The sequence below is a fragment of the Leptopilina heterotoma genome, unplaced genomic scaffold (assembly GCF_015476425.1).
Source record: "Leptopilina heterotoma isolate Lh14 unplaced genomic scaffold, ASM1547642v1 Lhet_167, whole genome shotgun sequence".
In the NCBI taxonomy this organism is placed as follows: domain Eukaryota; kingdom Metazoa; phylum Arthropoda; class Insecta; order Hymenoptera; family Figitidae; genus Leptopilina; species Leptopilina heterotoma.
Genome location: NW_025110883.1, coordinates 290,515 through 312,164, shown reverse-complemented (window position 1 = coordinate 312,164; position 21,650 = coordinate 290,515). Strand labels below are relative to the sequence as shown.

At 27.7% G+C, this 21,650-nt stretch overlaps 1 protein-coding gene and 1 long non-coding RNA gene across 3 annotated transcripts in view; one reads left to right on the top strand and one right to left on the bottom strand.

Moving 5' to 3' along the window:
• The window catches only part of LOC122499437 (proto-oncogene tyrosine-protein kinase receptor Ret), a 28,086-nt gene extending 12,916 nt beyond the window's left edge, over positions 1-15,170 (bottom strand). Inside the window, exons 1-2 of one of the 2 annotated variants that reach the window (XM_043607794.1) lie at positions 14,716-15,170; positions 13,941-14,150 (exon numbers count right to left, since the gene is read on the bottom strand). In XM_043607794.1, the coding sequence (XP_043463729.1) occupies positions 13,941-13,989 (49 nt within the window). In that variant the 5' untranslated portion in view covers positions 13,990-14,150; positions 14,716-15,170. The remainder of the gene's footprint in view (positions 1-13,940; positions 14,151-14,715) is intronic. The other variant, XM_043607793.1, reaches the window with a different exon arrangement.
• LOC122499447 lies at positions 1,888-19,783 on the top strand. Its single transcript, XR_006301327.1, has 3 exons — positions 1,888-2,236; positions 2,467-2,509; positions 19,752-19,783. It is a non-coding gene; the product is annotated as an uncharacterized LOC122499447 (long non-coding RNA).
• The last annotated feature ends 1,867 nt before the right edge of the window (positions 19,784-21,650 follow it).

The window sequence follows — 21,650 nt, the reverse complement described above, 5'->3', positions numbered from 1 at the left end:
TTTAATTCATAATTCTCAATTGGCTTTGCATTAGAAAACAAAATATCAAGGTGAATGGAAATTCCAATATTTTCATTATAATTATTATTATTATATATCACATAACTTTCAGCTTCAGTATTAAATTCACTATATGTAAAATTAATAGTCTTTTCTAAAAAGAAACAATTTTAATTAAATCATTTTTTTACAATAAAGAATATTCAAATTCTCTCACGATAAATGGAAAGAGATAGAATTTCTAGAAACGTTAAAATGAAAGAAGACTTCATAACTTTGGCTTTTTCAAAGAGTACTTTTAAATTGTGAAGACACTTTAGAAGATCAAGGAAAGAAATTGCAAATGTTATTAAACAATAATATTTTTAAAAAAAATTCCCAATCTTCAAACAAATTGATTTTTTTCATGATCTTTGAGTTACATTTCTTTTTGTACATAGACATTATTGGAAAATATAATATATCGTTTTAAAAGAATACATATTTTTCTTTTTTTGCGAGATTTATTCTTTACATTCTTTTTCTTTATTGATTTTTTTTAAAAAGGTAGCAATTCTAAAATGGTAAAAAATGTCAAGAATAATTTTTACTTTTTAAGAAGTAATTGATAATTATTTGTTGGCTTTTTTCAGTTTAAAAATAAAACTTTTTAAACCCTCACAAGAAATGGGTAAAAAATGTATTTTTCTTAAATTCAGTACATTGGCCTAACATTCATCAAGGTGAGCATCAAATCGATATTTACAAGGCAGTTAATTTTAATCAAAGTTTGCGTGTTGGTTTATAAAGTCGAAAAATTTTGTATCGTGTTTTATATCAGATTTTTCATTGTCGATGCACAGCATCATAAACATTCATATTAAATATTAGCATTAGCACAAGTCCCTCCCTCCCCAATGATAAATATTATTACAAACATTACTTTTTAAATTCAAGTGAAAACAATAATGTAAACCAAATAGTCGAGGTCAGTTAAAAGATATTAGAGATATAAATAGAAAAAAATTCTACTTTCGTTCTTAGAAAAATGTTATAAAATACTCTGTATTTTATTTTTATAATTCATAATTCATGCGACAAATTGCAAATGCATTTCGTTTAGTTTCTAATATGGCTTTAAATTGTCATTATCACTCTTCTTAAAAATTTAACGCCTGCAGTAATTACTACTATGTGCTAATTTTGGTTTTCAATATTAAAAAACCGTGGCAGTGAATTTGTTAAATCTTTAACTCTTAAATCTCTATTTCAAAGAGAGTAGAAACTTGACGTTTACGTTTAACAGAAATTTTTCCATATTTAAACAATTTCTATGGTTGATTTTTCTTAAATAATATTTTGTTTTCTCTTAAAATAGGCAAGGACCTGAAAAACAAAATTGAATAATAATTGTAAATAACTTATAATATAAATAAAGAAATAATACTTATCGTATGAAATGAAAATTTATAGGTTATTTTTTTTATATAAAAATATGAAAAGTAAAATAAAATTTTAATATGATGAGAATAAGAGTTTTAAAATATTAATTCCAGTGCATTAAAGCTTTTTCTTTATTTTAACTCAGAAACTATTCACTTTCTTTGGGAAAAACTTATTGAAAAATGTGAAAAATTAAAAACAATAAATCGTCAGCTTTTGCGTCCACGGACACTTTGCTTGTCAACACTTGTCAACAACAGTCAACAATGACAATAATATGTAACTAATTTGACTCTGGTTTTTTTATAATTACGTAAGATTATGTTGAAATTAAAAAAAACTTAATTTAATATTAATATTTAACTATATCTCTCAATAAATACTTTAAAATGTTATTGTTTATAAATAAATAAAGCTTTACAAATGATTGTAAAATAAATATTCGAAATTAGCGCGCAAATTACTATTTGATTAACGTAGTCGTCAAATACTCTCTGATTGGCTGTTTAATACGAGGAGCGAGGAGCGAACATGCGTATTAGTGAATTTGTAGTTTCTCGCCATTTTCGGCATCATCTGTTTGCTTGCGTATAAAATGGCGATATTTCCTTTTATTGGTGAAAAGTGGAGAGTTTCTCTTCATATTTTTATTAACTCTAGTCAATCAAAAGTTTTTTAACAATTGAGATAATTGATTTTTCGTTAAATTCGGACAAAAATTATTATTAATTCGCCAAAGTGATACTGCAAGAAACTTTACCTCGGTTGTGCACGTTATAAGCCTCAAGATATTTTTTGATACTAATTATATGAGGTATTTCTTGTACTTTGTCATCACATTTATTAATTTCGTCCTTTTTGTAAATTTTATGTTTGATTAAATAATTGTTGAATAGTAGAATTCAGTTAAATTTTAGAAACCTTGTAAAAAAACAATCCAATATTCTAAACATAATCTAAAAATTGTTGAACGTTTCGAAAAAAATTGTTTTCAAAATGATTTGTTTGACTCTTTTTCGAAGATTTATTTTGTTATTTTTTTAGGAGCTGAGGATAATGAAATGAACGTAAATTATATATATTTTAGGTAAGTGTTTTTGTTTTTAAAAATTTGGTATAATTAATTGAAAAAATTGTAATTGTATTTTATTTATTTTTGTTTATTCAGTTGAATAATTTATCGTAAATTTTATGAACATTTAAAATTTATGTATAATTATTTGATGTACTAAAAGTAATTGTGTGACATTTATTATATATATATATATATATAGAGTTTCTTGGAAATATCCCCAAGATTTTTTGTTGTAAAAAATCGCATTAGTAATTTGGAAAATGAACTAGAATATTGAGTTCATGGAAAAAGTTCCGGTTTATTGAAAAGATTCTTTTCTATTTATACACGCCCTAAAGGCAATATATCTTTGGCCCTTGCACGACACTCAGATTCGTTACAGTTGTCTTGAATACAGGATTATTTGTCTAAATACTCGAAACAATTTGTCAGTGTTTAGCATTCAGTGAAATATATCTAAAAAAAATATTTTACGAGAATAAGAAATTTATTTAGTCTTCGAACAAATAAATTGAAAATAATTTATCACTGCTTTTGTTTCAATGAGATTACAATTTAAAATGTTATTTTAGAGTGAGAAAAGTGCTTTTTTTTATCACCTTTGGTCCATTATGCATTTTTTTCTTAACTTTTATCTATTTTTTATTATTGAATTACAGTTTATTATTTATCTTAAAATGAATTATTCCAGAAAAGAAAACCGTTTAGGTCTCTTTCAAAAAAAAAATTTATAATATTTAATAAATATAAAGTTTTTAATTTAAATAACTGAATTTTTGAAGACAAAAGAATTAAAAAAGAAAGTGTAAAAGAAGGTTGAATAGTGGAGAGCATTATAAAGCAATTTATTGAGATAAATAGATTAACGCAAGAATCTGTCCCAGTCAATATTTTTATTGCAAAGATCGTTGTTTCTGGAAACCCTATTTGGACATTGAGTTACAATTCCCGAAAACAGAGACCTGAATACGATATGCGTGCAGCCCTATAAAAGTCCCCATAGACAGAAAACCTTACATATCACCCTATGTACTTTCAAGATCCCTCAAGAGTCATAGATATCGCCTTCAATCCCCTCTAATAGTAAAACTCTATGCTGCCAACTATTTTTATTACCATCGCAACATTCTATTCACTTGAAGCATCCTAAAAACTTTTCCTTCCTTCCTCTTTTTTCTTTTTTCTTTTTTTCTCTCCCTCTCATCTAGAAAATTGATAAAATTATACCTATTTATATACCTACTTTCGTCATTATTTCTCAAATTGAAAATTAAATTTATTTCACCTAAATAATTTGAATTCGAATCAATAATTTTTTTATTCAACAAATACAATTTCATTGACTAAAAATAATAATTATTTGATAATAAACTTTTTTCGCTCAATTAGTAAAAGTGTTTACCAATTATTTATAATTTGCATTTTCCTCTTGTTTGCCAAAAGGAGAACATTTTTGAAAAACATTAAATTCTAATACAAATAAAGTTTAATTAATTTTTTCCTCCTTGCAAATAAGTCATAATTGACGCATATTTGTTGACACGGGAAATGTGGAGAATATTTATTATAAAAATGAAAATTCTCTTTAATTGCTTTTTTCTAGAAAATACATTTAAATTTCACTTGAATAAATAGGAAATTGGAGCAATTTTTTCGCTCGCTGTGACGACACTGTCTGTCTGCAAATATACGATGCCAATATTTCTTTGCATTTTTATAACAAAGGTCGCTGGCCAGAAAAAGAGAATAAGAGTGAGAGAGTGAGAAAGACATTAGCATACAAGAGTGAATGCATATATCACAAGCCGACACACCTGCATGCACATGTCACTCGTGAATAACAAAAAAAATAAAGGAAAAAAAGAGGAACTTCTCTGTTTACTATCCCCAGTTTTTCCTTTTTTCACTTTCTTCTTATACAAATATAAATATATTTTACTATTTTTACGGCGTTTTCAATTTTGCCTTTCCTTGGCTTAACGGATGGGCTATATTCTAACTATTTTTTTCAATGTTTTACGAGAAGCCAAATACGAAAATAGCGATACTATATTTAGGTCCTGATAACTTGACAGACAGCGCTCGTAATTCAGCATTGATCCTAAGTGCCTTTCGGAAAAGAAGAGCTTCCTCGTCTTAAGATAATGTCAATCGTATACAGTAAGAGGGGCCCGAAATTTTAATGGCAACTTCAGAACTAACAATAAGTGACTTCATAATTATTGACTATTGGCAAAAATTTACTTTAACTCGATATTTTAATCAACTGTTTCGTGCAAAACGGATAAAATAAATATTAATATTAGTTCTTTTTAATTTAATCAAATTTAGAGGGTAAACTGATAAAGCAAATTTGCTTGTGAACTGGGCCAAGTAAAAAGAAATAATTTGCTAAATATGAGATTATCGGCAAACATTTCTTGTCTAAATAATATGCTGTGAGAATTAATTAAATTACATTGAACGCTTGTGGTGTACATTTCATGTTTTCATTGAAATTATTAATATTATCGATATTTAAGAAGAAAAGAAGTATTTTAATCGAGACAAACAATCTTGATTAAATATCAGTTTATCGATTATTTTACTAATTTTCCTATAATTTCATGAAAAAATGTTGAAATCGCTTTCTTGGCAAACTCAATCTGGACCTTTTTCAATTATTGACTTTGAAACGGATATTGAAACATTTTTATTATGCTTGCGATAAAAATAGAAATTTTATTTGTAAAATTTCTTATAATTTACTAATTTTTGACACACTTTTGTTAATTACAATAAGATTAAATCAGTTCAATCAAAACTCTTTTAAATATAGTAATCGAAACCAATAGAAATTTTCCAAAAAAATAAACATTTTTTATTTAAATAAAGTTTTATTATGATTTTTTTGTTTTGTTTTCGGAAAGTGTGAAAACATAATATAAAAAGTCATTTGTAAACTTGTTTTTATTTGAGGAAAAAAGTAAGAGACGAAAGTACCTATTACGTATAAACTTTAGTGAAATATTTTTGATATGTCAAAAACTTTTTTAATGCACAATAAAAATGCAGCCTTAAAATTTTAGCAGAGACATGCAGGCGATTACTCTAGTTTTAGTTCTACTATCAAGTCGTTAAATTTGCACGCCAAGTCTCCTCGGTTTTACTTTACAGAAAATGAACTTTGTAGATTCGAATAATGTCAAGTACGTGATCCCTTGAACTGCAATGCTAAAAATTCAAATGTTCCTCGCACGTAAGTTTACGTAGGTTTACTAATTTTTTCACTTATTACATTTAATGAATTTGTCTTGTTTCTCTTTATACAAGTTTACTGATAATCACATTGAATCGTTTAGTATAAAATTGGATATTTAAACTATATTGTTGTGTATTCATTTTTCAATTTAGTACGCCGTTTGATGTTAATGGGTCTTTTATTGCTTGTATATGAATTTGTTTAAAAGACTATAGAGACCATAATAGTTTGAAGTTTACTAGCAATAAGGTGCAAGTACCTAATCAACACTAAAGTTGACACGATCCACTTTTCAACTTTGCTTCACTTTTACTATCTTCTAACGTATTTTCATTTTATGCGAAACTATTGTGTCGTTAAAAAATTTAAGACCAGATATAATTGAGATTAAAAATTATAAAATATGTTTTAATATGAATGTTGACTTTTTTTAAAAGAAAGTTTTGTTGATAGACTTGTTTAGTGTCGTATTACATTAATCTATATTTTCTTATGTCTAAAAAAACAACATTCATCTCAATATGTATAGAGTTTTGCATTAAAATATCAGACTTATTTTCAATTTACGTCAAGTTTTCAAAAATAATGGTGCTTGTGAACGTAAACTTTTATGAAAACCTCGTCTTCTGACATTTTATTGTATTGTTTTACGTCTCTTTAAGTTCTTCTTTTTATATCATTTTTAAGCGCGTGATATTTCTTATTTTCATTTTTTACACACCATATATGAAAAAAGAATTACACCAAAAAAAAAGTAGGCATTACATCTTTTTATTTCTGTGAATGGTTTTATTAATTTTGTCCACGGCATATTATAGATATTCTGTCAACTATTTCAGTAATTCTTTTAGTTTCTTTCTGGTCTCTACGAATCTTCAATAACGTTGAAAACTTGAAAATGAACATTGAAATTTGTCCATAAAAATTTCTGAATAGAAAAAAACTTGAAAAGACAAGCAATTTTTTTGAAAGTTTATTTAAATATTTCAAAAGTTTCTTAAAAACCTAAAAAGACATATGCAATTTTTCAAAAGAACACAAATTTAAAAGTGGTGACGTTTTTTACAAAGTGAATATTGTTTATTCATAATGGTAAAAGGTTATAAAAAGTTTTCTGTTTTTTAACAAGAAGTTAATACGAAAATAATGCAAGTGTTAAACAAGTTAGTTTTAATTTGCCACTGCTGCGCGTCTGACCGAAGCCAGACTCGTTTCACTGCGATGATGACTGCTCTCAACGATTTAAATCTATTTTCGCAAAAAATATGTATAGTGTACAGAAGAAGAAATTCAATTCGTTACATGGAGATGAGACAATATTTTGATATTGAAACACGTAAAGTTTTTTACTTAACAGGTTATTAAATTGACAAAATAAAACAAGTTCACATGAAAGGTCGTGTAAATAGAAGTTTGCGTGAGAATGGAAGAATGATAATCAATTCTGACTTTTTAATCAGGCATAATTTTTGTTTCTAATTGAAGAGGAAGACATTTATTTAAGAGGTTATTTATTTCAACATTAGTTTTCAATGAAAAAGAATAAATTGAAAATTTTTTGGTTTTCTTTAAGTAATTTGATGATATTTTTATATTTATTTTAAAAATAAATACTATGATTTTATTGAAATCAACACAGATTTTCTATGTAGCTATAAAAATAAAAAATAAAAAATAAGAAATGAAAAATGAAAAATAAAAAAATGTGAAATGATTAATTAAATTACAATAATGTTCTAAGGGTATAATAATGATAAAATTATAAGGATATGACACTTTGTGTAATTAGAATGTCATTGAAGTGCACGCCACATTGTAATTATCACCTTGATATTAAGGGGGTGGTATCTCCCATTAAACTATAGTATGTGGGAGAGAAGGTTACATTACAAAGTGATGGCGTGTTGACAGTAGAACCTGCACAAACCCTGTCTCTCTTCTCTTTATTCTTTATACACTACTTGGAATGGTGTGTTTGATCAGTGTACATTTCGCGTAATGTCGCGGATGTGCTATTAAACTGACATGGTCAACAATTATCGTACACACATATTTAATTTAAACACTCGCACCAATTTCCAAATGTCATTGATTTCACACACACACACATGCAAATTTTTTAAAAGGATATTTTCTCTCTAATAGCTTCTAAAAGTTGCCCAATTATCTGTAAAACTGCACATAATCATAAGATTTAATAATTTACAAATCTGAAAAATTCAAATATTTTTGCAGTAAAACCAGTCACTTTTATTTAAAAATTATTTATCCTTAATATAAAAAAGTATGTAATACTTTTATTTTGAAAAGTTTTCATTTAAATATGCGTGGGATTTTAAATTTAATAAATGTTTTATAATTGTTAAATTTGCTATGCATATGACAGAAGAAGAGTCTTAATTTGTTTTCTTGTTAAAATAATATATAGTGTTTCGAAATTCATGGAACTTTCATTGTATCTTGCACTTGACATTTTCCTATTAATTCTCTTTAGTGAATCGACCATTCCACTGTCCCACATATGGATCTCAATTAGAATATTTTGCATAATTCGGATTTGCATTCAATAATTTATCAACAACGAGAAATTAATATCATATTAACCACTACTACCGCTCGTGCATTCAAATTTATTTCACATTATGTTTTTTTGTTAATAAACAACGGTTATTTCTCGTAATTAAATTTTTTTTTCTTATTATAAATATTAAGATAAAAAAAAGTTTTTAATTTATAAAAAATTAAGAAAAGACTAAAAATTAAAAACACGCATTATTTTTCATTCATCTCCGAAGAGAATCCCTAGAGAAATATTTACAACATGATTGTTTCTTTGTATTTGTTCAAAAGTGTAACAATAAGAGAAAAACATGAAAGTGTATTTGTGAAAAAATGTAGGTGAATAACGTATTCCCCATAGGAGATTTTTAACCACTCCTCATAACCCGAATATTAAATGTCATGTTTTATTAAAACCTACGAGTATTATCGTTAATTAAATAACTTTAATGCTCTCTCATTGTTCACGTGCTATTTTTAAACAATATATTTTCATCAACCATCTTTTTTTAAATATTTGCTTCATGTAAAATTTTTTTTTCTTTAATGTCTATATGATTTATTATCTTAATTTAAATACTCTTCACTGTTATAAGGTTATGTTTAACTTTTCTTAAATTCAAAAATTTATTTATCAAATATTTTTAGAGGAAAACATACAGAATAATTAAAATTTTTAAGGTTGTATTTACTTTTTTTTGCATATACTTAATTAAAAGTTCGCTCTCTTTCCATTTTATACACACATGTATAATATATAGAAGATTATGTAAAAAAATATTAAATTTAATGAAAATTTTATGCGAAAACGTCAGATTTAAAATTTTAGTGTCACTCGAACAATAGAACAAGAACAATAGGTTGCAATAAATTTTATTTAGATACCTACAAACTGAAAAATTATATATTTTTTTTAAATATTTGACATAACATTTTTCTCAATCTGTTTGTTTGAAAACTTATCAAAATTTGTCTTCTTTCAAGATTATCAATAAGCAATAAGTCTTGAGCTAAATTTTATATTTATTTATTTATATTTACAATTTAGAGGTGTGACAAATTATTGACAAAAATTTTCAAGCTTTTTAATAAACAAAAAAATATTGAAAATTGAATTATTATACTTTATTATTAACTTTCGAATAAAAGGAAGAGTAATATTCAGGGTCGTAAAATGATATTTTTATGACTCGCTTTGGAATTTTCAGTTATGTTATAAAATACAAAGGGAAAAAGGAATTAAGCACGTAAAAACTGTTTTATGGTGTGATTTATTGATTTAATAAAAATCATTATATTTGTTAAAATATAATTATAATTTTTTAATTTTTGCTAATTTATTTTTGAAGGAATTAATGATGAAAATGAAATGTTTTTGCTACTTTCAATAAGTTCCTTATTTAGTTGGTTTTTCGCATGCTTCGAAGCAATAATAAATGTGGGTTGAATTATATATATCTATATATATATATATATAATTAACGTAACTTGGGCAGTGAACATTGTAATAGCATCAAATCGATATCGACAGTGCGCAACATTGTATATTTACAAGTAGAGAATGTTTTTTGCTCTAATGCACTTTATTTACCAACGCGTTAAATTGTTATGGAAAAAATCGATTTCTTGTGTGCGTTATCGCCCTAGAGTTCGTGCACAATGCACTTCCGGTTTTGATTAAGAATCACCACAAGCCTCAGAGCCTTTTAAATCCCGTTCTGATTAATGACACTCTAGTCTCCCATATATGCAAAAGTATGCAAATTTTGTAATTCAACTTTTAAATTTTTTCATTTATTATGCACAAACATTTATCTTAAAAAGAAAAGAAACAATTTTTCTCAATAACACTATGTTTGGAATATAATATACCTTTTATTTTAATAAAGTGTGTAATCAAAATAATAAAATTACAGGCGTAATTAGTAATGGCAATAAATAATCAATGAATAAGGGGCAATAATGAATTTCCTTGCCTCGTTAAAGGTGGTCTATTGACAAAGAGAAATTTGAGTCCAAACAATAATAATAAATTAAGGATGCTTATATGCGCTTGCCAATATATTCCCGACGGCATTCTCTTGCGGTCCATTAATCTAGAAAGAATAAGAAAAGAATTCTGACACGAGTTTCATTTCCTCTGAAATATTTAATCGTCCGTCACTCATCTCGATTTCTGCATTGACGATAACATTCAAGTGCATTGATTCAGAAAAGAAGTAAATTAAATTTGTTGTTTCACAGAAAAGGTAGAGAAGGATATTTGATCAGAGGAAAAAGGTCACGTGATATTGAGCGAGTTATAGATAAGGCTATCGTGAATATAGACATTGATTTAAAAGCAGACTTGATGTGATAAACCAATCAGATTGGTTGGATAGCGAGAGGCGCGGAATGGCTTTAGCTTTATTTTTATACGTTTCCTCTTATTTGCGACAGTGCGACTTTTCTACATACGTATATTGGCTCGTTCCTATTTCAATGGAGATTTTGTAATATCTAAATTGAAAAAGACGCCTTTAATGTATAAGACAGCTCGTGGGAAGTGAATTTAGAGCAACCTACGGGCACTCGAATAATAGAGAGATTGTACTCGATGCCATTGGCAACATCGTTATCGCTTTTGTACAAGTTCGAATCACACTTTATTCAATGGGACAACCAACTCGTTCCACAGAGAGGCCTTGATAAGATGAGGATTTTCAAAAGTGTACGAGTCTGTCGACGTCGACGTCGATGTCGGTGTCGATGTCGATGTCATTATCCTGAGCAAATATTTGCTCCTGGTTCTTTACTGTGGCTATCGATTTTGAATCGATACGAGATTTCAGAAAACTTGTTGTCAATTTCATAAAATTTTATGGACACATGTGTTCCTTTAATTAAAATCAGAAATGTTTCCATGAACTGAAAAAGCAGCTGTCAGTTAATTCGAGAACGAAACAAGAGTTGAGGTTGACTGATGTAGAAATAATCGATATAAATTTCGCCGATCGTACAACACAGTAACAGTACGTGACCATATTAGAGAAATGATGGCGTGACTGGTGCAATAAGGTGTTCAAACCCTTGTCAAAAGCCACGAGGCGAGGGTAAACCTTTGCTGGTGTTTCGAGGTACGATTGGATTAACTGATGCACCACCCTTCCAATCAAACATGTTTATCATTGTATTTTCAAAAAAGAAACCTTTTAGTCTCTTTTAGTCTCTTTCATATTTCTATTTCTATTTCTACTGTACTGCTTGTCATTGATTCTGTTGTATCATCCCTTAAATTTATTTATAAAGCAAATTGATGATGTGCTGAAGGTGCATGACAAAATGTCTGCTTTTATTTAATTAGATGATTCTCTTAATTATCCGCCTCTGACGTTACTCGACATTTTAATACAGTTTTTTATAATTAAAAAAGTGACAGAATTACATACCGCATTAAAATTCCTTTTTTAATTTAATTAAATTGAATGCCAGGTAAATTTTAATTAAAGATATTGTTTGCATGTCTTTCTAATATGTTTTAAAAGCAACTTATTCATTAATATAAAGAAGAAATGTTAAAATTAATTTGGATTTTTTCGATTATTAGGTATTGAATTGCAGCGGGAATAATTAAATTTTTATAAAATGGGTGTCAAGTTTAAGTTTTTCCTTGATATAAAATTTATTTCTTTTGGATAAAGGAACAAGAATGAAAATTTGCATAAAATTTTACAAACACACAACATCACCTAATTATTTTTCCTTTCATGGTCAATTGACACGCAAATGTTTGCAGCTTTCGAAGGTTTTTTTTAGAGTGCGATTACTTTTGCATGATTACGGTCAAGTGCAGCAAATGTCATGGCTATAGGGAAGCTTCGCGTGACATTGGCATACGATGGTGAAATTACTTTGAAAGGAATGTATATATATATGTATTTGCTACAAGTTTTCTTCCTTATTCTTCTTTTACTCACTTTATTATCCCTTATGACAACTCACATTTAGCTCACATTTGACGTCTCAATCGATAATCTCCTTCGACCGATATTTTATTATTACATAAACATTCCAAATGAAATGCTTTCATCGCATTATCAATAAACTTATTTATTCATCAATATATTTTTTAATTATCTAAACTAACATTTTTTGCGCTTATATAATAATCGTTTACTAAGATCATTTAGATTGAAAATATTAAAATTTTTATTCTTTTGTGAATCAAGAATATTGAATTTAGTGAATTTACTGATGTGATATAGTGACAAAGTTTACTTTTTATTTATTTTTTTTCTTTGAATAAGAATGTAATATAAAGTTTATGGTTGAATATATTAATCTAATTGAAATTGTAATTTTTTGCTTACCTATGAAAACTGAAAAGTGACAACAATAATGCTATAAAAGTGATTCTATTCGATTTTTCCATTACTGTTGCAATATCCTTTCTTCAGAATTCATATACATAGGTATACATATCGCGGACGATGAGAACTTTTATGCAAATGTTTATAGTCTCTTTACTATCCGTGTCAAATTCTTGAAAAATTATCGCACACTCTACAAAATGAAGTAAATAACATGAGCCATTTTTTGCTCAGCTGTATTTCAAAAATTTTGAAATTTCGTTTGATCAATTATAAATAAATTTGTTATTATCAAGATTAGAAAAATTGAAAATATAGTAATTTCCATTATCAAGTGGAATGTGTTTTGTTAAAAGGGAATAAATGTAATCCAATTAGTGCATTTGTCAGGTAGAATAAGTCTGTTATGGAAAATGATTGTAAAAATACTAGAAATGATACAGCTGCCACTAAACGGTTTTACAGAGAGGGCTGTCAAGTTTAATCCTGCCGACGAATATATATGTGTATTCTCTCGATATACATAAGTATATACCGTCTCGGGCTAGTTATTAATGGATTCGTCGACAATTTTACCACTCTGACTGGTTTTCTTTTGTTCTAAATAAAATTGATCCATATTCTATATAATGAGGTGACATTGCAATTTAATAAATTTCCTTCGCATTCAACTTGCAGAGAAAATATTACAAGATTTTATCTCTTCTTTTCCTCCAATTCCGTAAATAGAATTCTCCTTTTCATAAATAAAAATTTCTCTTCCTTTTATAACAATTTTTCCGATCTAATCAAATGTTTTATCGGGACAGTTGAACAAATTTTTATTTTTCAAACAAAGTTTAGAATAGTATTACTTTATTCTAAAAATAATGTCAGAACTGATAAATTTTATTATTACACACATTTGCAGCAATTACCGCAATTTTCAAAAAAGTTTCGGTTCTTTTCTTTTTGAGTTTCTAGTGCTTAAAGCAAAATTAATACCCTTTTTCTCGAATTAAGTTACTATAAGTATACTCATTTATCATATCAATATAAATTAGATGGATATTATATAGTCAAGAAATTTAATAAACTCAAATGAAAAAAAATTAATTGCACTTTGACATTTAATTTAAAAATTGGCCTTCAATTTTTCTTTCTATAATTGATTGAGAAAATAAAGAGCCACGAAATTAGGTCAATTCAGATAGATTTCTATAATGAAATTCCTATTTTTTTATATGTTCAAAACAATATAAATTGAGAATATTTGTTGAAATCTAAAATAAAATTGTAAATTTAAAAAACCAACCTGTGGACATGGTGAAAATGCAAGAAATGATAAAAATGAAGAATTCCATTCTTTATTTATTATTTTTTCTCCAGATAATTGGCAAGTCACTGAACTGCATATGTAGTCATCGAATGCAGATTTCCACCACTTGTTCCCCGCAGAAATTCACACGCTCCTTTTATCACTGCCACGCGACATCGCACATTTTCTTTCAAGTTTCACACCTCACTGCACATAAATATTCATTTTTCTTATAAATGGTTTAAAAAAAAAATTTCATCATTTCTGGAATAAATTATTTATATTATTATAACCAAGTAATTAAATAATTATTTATTTTTAAATTAAACTGAGTGATTAATTGATTTCTACCATGTTAGTATATAGAATTTTGATAATTGATTGAAAGCTCGCTCGTCAAGCTTATTGTATAATGTATTCAAGTTAATATGAGACAATTAAATATTTATGCCAAATTCGTTGTGACAACAAAAATGTGAAAAGAAAAAAGACTTGATTGCCTATCGTAAAATACTCTCGGTAGAAGACGAGGCGCTTGATAACATTATACGCAAACTCGTAACTTTACTTCAAGAAATATCACAAAAAAAGTCACGTACAAATTTGCAAGGAAATTATAAACTTGCATTCTATATTGTTGGGAAAATATAAAAATATTACATTTTGGGATTTTCCGTAACATCGCTTGCGGATTCAAATTAAATTTTTCTCTCTCTTTTTACAAAAGATTTATTCCAAAACGGCAGTATAAAAAAATGTTTTTTTTCATTACCTACTAGTTAACATTGCACCTAGTCCCTGCTTCTGCTCTTATTTTATAGAGTATTAAATTTACTTACTTTCCGAGTTACTTTCTACTTCGAAATTTATACCAATTCCGGTGGTCTTTAACTTGAATTTAGTCGCTTTATACACTGTAAAACGAGGTATTCAACTTCTGAGAGAATTCTACAAATGTCGCAAACAATTACTTGGGAAATTATTAAATTTCTATTAAAAAGTCTGTTTTTATTTACAAAACATTTGCTTTTGTTTAATTTATAAATTAAATTATTGTATTTAAAAAAATGTTTTCATGGGAAGTTTATAGAATTTGTTTTAGTGATAAAATTAAGAAAACACTTGTGCACGTTAATGAAAATTTGTTATTGTTAATGAAGAAGCGCGCGCGCGCGCGTTTTTAAATATAAGGGGTAGAATTCGTTCACATGCATGGCGACGCTTCGGCGTTACGGCCGATACTAAAATGAGCGTCTCGACGCTCGCCGTTATCAGGACAATTCACGTGGTTTTGCGCACGCGTTCAACATATAACAGGGAAGTCCCGTAGGATATTATGGGCAAGGGTGCGTCTCACACTCCCATACATACAGACCTTCGAAACGTGCCTAATCTAATTTTCAGTAGATAATTGCGCCAGGACTGTCACAACATAATCTGGATTAGTATGCGAACAGTCAAATCGACTTTTCAAAATAAATTCATATTTTCTTCCTCTCTTCTACTCTTCTACTTCTTTTTAATTATTTTCAACAATAAGTAATTATTACAATACAAAAATGTTGATTCATTTTCAACTATCATTTTTTCAATTTCCCATTACTGGTACTCTTCTAGATTCTAATCGCTTCCAGGAACGTCTTATTGAAAATTAATTGATTTTTAATGAAAATTAAAGTGCGAGGAAAGTGAATTATTTGAAATTGCACTCCCCTTGAGGAAGTGTTAAATAAAAAATAATTGAATTTAAGGGAAGAAGAATGGCCAAGACGTTAATTTCAACAAGTTTTAATAGTTCGCGTGCTTATAATGATTATGCGCTAGGTGTGCAATAATCCAAGATGGAGAACGTATCAAAGTTGTCCGCCACCTACCAGCACGATATTTTGCATAGGGGAATAAAGATTACGCTTTTGTCGTAACTTTCAATAAAAAAATGAGAAATTGTTGAAACGCGGAGGGAAACATTTAGCCTATAATTTGTTTTGTAGACAATTACATTAAACATGAATAAAAACAATATTCTAAAGATACACGATATTCATCATTAATGATGTATGAAAATGTAATTTTCTTAGTTTTTTTTGTCTGCGGATGCTGTGCAGCAGCAAAGTCGAAGAGGGGTGGCTGCTGATTTTCTGAGTCACAGGCATTTCCCGCGGAATAATGGCTCTTTCAGAACTGACTGTTACACAGAAAAATACCCCCAAAGCCATAACTAGGCAACCCTCTTAGACAATTCGCCGTCACATATATGAATTTCAAATGACGTGACACTTTTATGCATTCCTTCTCACTATCCTTCATGCACATAATCCTTGCGCGCACAAAGACCGTGGATTTTAGTCAACTTATCATTTTCATGTACTGAAAAGCTCTTCTTTCCAAAGTCGCTAAACCCCCGTGAGAATTATGATTAATGTTCTTTTATTCATAGCACAATAATAACAGCTAAACACGTTACACGAAAAACAAAAAACGTGCGTGAAATATTCTTGTCTTCAATATTTACAATAATTAGTTTTCCATAACTCTTCTGGCAAAAACAAATCTCGTAAAAAATGTATAACTAATGTTCTCGCCAATTGATGTTGGTTTTTCCCTTGGTCCAATATTGGCAATAAGAGGATGTTTGTAGACAGAAAATTTATCTTAATGTATCTAAAAATTGAGCTACTCATCCAGTGCAGCAAAATTATAAAATGTATTCTTTCTTTATTATAGAAAACTGTGATTAACATTTTCATTGTATGATAAATTATTTATTTTATGATGATTTTGAACGGAAAATCCTGACACTAAATTTTGATGTTTTTATAAACTACTACATACATACATACATACATCTACTTCGTCAATAATTTTTACTGTCATCGTTAAAATTCACCCCTCTGAATAACATATAGGAAATATTTTTTCCCCGTGTGCATATATTGATTATTTCCAAGATGACTCTTTCATTTATGTTAAAATCTTTTTAAACTGATTGTATTTTCTAGTTTAGAGCGCCCCTTACACGAGTTTAATAATGTATTTAAGTCTTCATTGGAAAATCGAAATTTGATAGGTATAGATACTGGATTAAAATATCTAAATAAACTTTTTTCAATTTAAAAACTGAGTCAACTATAAAAAAAAGTCAGTAAATTTTATATTGCATTTGACAAGAATTTGCAATTCAAACAAGTATTTAAATTTTCAAGTAGCGATATAAATTCAAATGAAAAAATAAATAAATAAAAAACGTAAATATGCGTTTTCGTATCTTTGTATATCCATATAATGTCCTGTAACTTTTCTTGAATGCCGGCAAAGAAGACGATTATTTTATTCCAAACGATTGCACACTACCTTTTCCTTTGTACAAGAAGCATACCTATCGTTCACGCAATAAAAGAAGACAAATTTTCCAATAAGAGACTAAAAGTTGTGCTCTAAAATACATAAAATTCAATTCGCTGTAGCATAACAATGAGTTATTGATCGATATCAAAATTTGGTTAGAAAGAGAATGAAAAAATATTTCTTCTGTTCAAAAGTCCATAATGAATACCTAACAATTATAACAAGCGCACGTCAATAGATGTTTATGGATACATATACATATAACAATAATCATACGTTATTCGGTTTAAAACGCACACTCTGTCTTGTTGAATATTCATTGGATATAACTGGTGGGTGCAAAAATGTTGCCCTCGGTTTGACCTTATATTGCTCAGAGTCAAGTCAACACATTGGCTGAGTTTAAAAACGATTTCAAATGATAAATTTCAAAATAATTCTCTGCTTTTACTCCCATTTCTCTTGCATTTTGGATTAGAACATTTCACTAGTTTTATATTTTATTAACTAACAGCTTATAATTCTTTGCTTTAGCACTTTAGGGCTAGCTTAAGGACTCTTTCTAATTTAAGATTTAACACTTTTAATTTTGGATTGTCATGAGCGTGCACACTCTTGCATTACAATTATTTATGAAATTGATTTTGACTTATTTGATGTTCAATAAAAAAGAAAATAAAATAAAAAGAGGTTGGTCTACTTTCTAAAGCTTCATCATCTCAAATCATTGACTTTTCTAATATATTTTTCATGGCAAGTATAGAGAGAGAGAGAGAGAGAGAGAGGAGGAAAGCTCGCACGTATATATTTAAGCACCTCATCACAGATGTATGTTAATTTAACAAAAATAGATTTATGGTTCAGCATATTTTATTTCAAGGCCAGGGGATAATTTATTCTTATACATATAATTTATACAAAGCGCGTCATTTCGGAAATGCCATTTCTTTTATATGCGGAAATAATTTTTTTCTTTTTTGAACATATATAAATTGTTTCGGCAATTTTTTTAAATGACATTTCATTCAGGATAATGGGTCGCTAATTTAACATAAATAAATTATATATAATTAATTTATTATTCTATAATAATTAAACTGAAAGTTTAACCACTCCTTGGAAAAGTTTTAATTAAAATTTAAAACAATATGTGGTCTGATAATTCTACCCATTAAACAACATTTTTATTTTCAAATATAAATTAAAGAAATATATCTTTATAATTTTTTAAATGTCCAACAAACACGAAACCTATAAAACGATGGAAATATAGCACGAAAATTCATTTAAATAATTTCTAATGAGGTGTTGGTTTTTTATTCATCTTTTATTATCTTTTACCAAAATCTTTTATATTTTATGTTGTATTTAATTTTTTATTCATATACTTCCCTGCCAGAAGTTGAAAAAAATTGAAAAATTTCCTACTTGGATAAATTAGAAAGTGAATGATACATTACCGACATTTTTTCTCATATTTTTTTTATAAATTAAAATTCAAACTTTTTCTTTAATTTGTCGTTTATATTTAAAAAATGAACTAATGTTTAAAAATGACTGTTTTTCTAAAATGAAAAAAAAAATATTAAGAAAAGAATTTATCTTTTGCTGCTAAATTATCATTTACCCGAAGAGTAAATCGATATTTTGTTACAAGTTGAAGAAATGAAGGAAGGGCAGCAGCAGAGTAGGATAATCACTACTTTTATTAAAAAAAATTTATTTTCTTTATCGTTAATATTATTTTAAAATTTTAATAAAATCAGAAATGTGTTAATTAGTATCTTGTCTGACTTTAATTGAATAATAAAAAATGTATCCTTCAATTAAATGTATTATCTACTTTGAATAGACAAATATAAGAAATAATTTATTATTTAATGTATCGTAGGAATTATTTCTCTTGCGCTTTATTTAAAAAATATTTTGAAAAAGTATGCACAATTTAGAAAAAAGGTTTTTAATCTTGTACAGTAAATTTCATGACATAATCCACTCTTTTTCATTTGAAATTGAGTCGTAAACCATAAAAAAAGGCCGAAACCAGGAGAAAATGTAACATCGGGTTTGCAGAATCGTAAAAAATCTCATGAACTCTCCTGCGATACATGGTGTATAGAATTGCCCCGCAGTATCGGGGTCAGTTGGCGAAATAGGTCAGCAAAGCAATAATATTTTACACAGGACGGTGTAGAATAAAACACTTCCCCATGCAGCGAAATGTATTCCTCTATATTGCCATATCTTTTTCCACTTACCTACTTCGCCCCCTCAATTATGATATTGCAATCAATGAAAACAACAGCATTTATTTAATTCTCGTGTTTTTCACTTCAGTCATAATTTCAAACAGTATTTCGCACACTTTTGTATAAGATATATTATAATTTCTTACAATTTTATCAGTAGTTATTGTCAATATTTTAATGGTTTTTAAAATTTTAATTTTTGTTTATGTTTTAGACTTTAACTGGTTCAAAGGAAATAAATTTGCGGTCGGTGAGTCTTTTCTTTTTAATATATGTATGTCTACTGTAGTAAAACAATGTTTTTTTATTAAACAAATCATTGCGAAACACCATTATTGAATTAAAATTTACTTAATTCTGTTCTACTCTTCTGCAATTATGTTTGTTGGCACTTTGAGATGACATTGCGAGATGACAACCGGGATGAGTAAATGTCATTCATATGTTCGATTTGAATGAAATATAATTAATAGTCTTTTATCAAAGTTTTGCTTTATTCACTCGTTAAGGGTTTATGTTAATAATTATTTTTTATTTCCAAAATTAAAAGTAACATTCTCACTAATGTAATACATAATACATAATATTAATGGCAATTGCTTTATTATTAGAGGTTGCAAGTCAAACACAAATTTTAATTAAAAACTTGTATAATGTGCTTTGTCTTTGAATGCTATTCAGAAATTTCAAATATTTGAACTCTAAATGGGTTCCCTTTTGCAAATTCTCTTTGAGATATATATAATATATAAATATCTGATATGAGAGCTGGCATTAACTATAATATACATATGTATCAAAGTTCATTTAGGGAAAGTTTTCAACTAACGTGAGATATCTGAAGTAAGTTAATCATTCATTTGAAATCACCTTTTTGTGTTGTGTTATATCAATCCAAGTGATCGAGGTTTTAATGCATTCCCCTTATAGGGGAGACTATAGAAAATATTACAGTAATCGAGTAATTTTTTATCATATTAATAAAACTAATAATATAATTATTGTAAATAAGAAAGAAATTCTCTAATGTACTTTCAAGTGCACTCTAGCTGTGCATTTCATTTTGTTTTTAATGAATATTCCTCTTAAATAAGATTGTAAATTGCATTATAAAGGATTTCTTTCTAAATTTGATTTATTCTAAAGACCGTAAGTTCCCATGAAGCACTTATGGCATTTTCTAGTTTCTTTCTGATGATAAATTTCTGTCATTAATTCTACTGTCTTCCAACACTTTTATCACCATTAGAAGCACACACTTCGCACAATTTTTGCCCAAAGAGAGCTCGGATGAAAAAATGTAATTTATCCATGACGGGATAATTTTTTTTCCTTCTCGCTCCTTATTTTTATTTAGAACCAGTACAATAATAATAAATAATGGTAAGGGATAAGTGTTGGGGAAATTTAATGGGATATTGAAACGATAATACTTGAAGCAACATGACCGAATCTCTAGTTAGACGGAAGGACGGGTAAATTAAGACATTACAGGTTGTTTACAATGCTAGTTAATTAGCTCTAGGCAGACCTTCTGGTTGTTTACAGTCAAGTTTCCTGGTGAATATGCATAAGCAACGCCATATTGAATGCTTGCGAACTGGATTTAATCCACATAAACTTCTTAGGCATTAAATATCTCAAATCTTTATCTTAACATGATCTTGAGTCAACTCAAGTAAATTAATTTTCAACTAAATATCCTTTAAAACAATAATGCTCCTCATAAATGTAAGCACATATTTTTAAATTTTACAGCAGATATTTTAAACAATTTCAATTTTTAAATTCAGAAAGGTCAAATATTATAGAACAATGAATTATGTATAAATGTATAATGACAAAAATCCTCGAAACGAAACGGTGTAAAATTTAATTTATTTATAATTGGAGTAAAAAAATATTTTATAAATTTTTGTTTTCTGTGAACAATGAAGGAAAATTTTTTCTGTTGCCGCACAGTGTCTGGCATGAAATATTCGCATTTTTTTAAACATACTATGAATTATATCAGCTCTTTTCACAACGAGTGACACATCGCTGGCAGTATCATATTTTACGTCATTCCACATAAACCAATTTATAAAGTTTCCAATAAAAACTTTTTATTGAT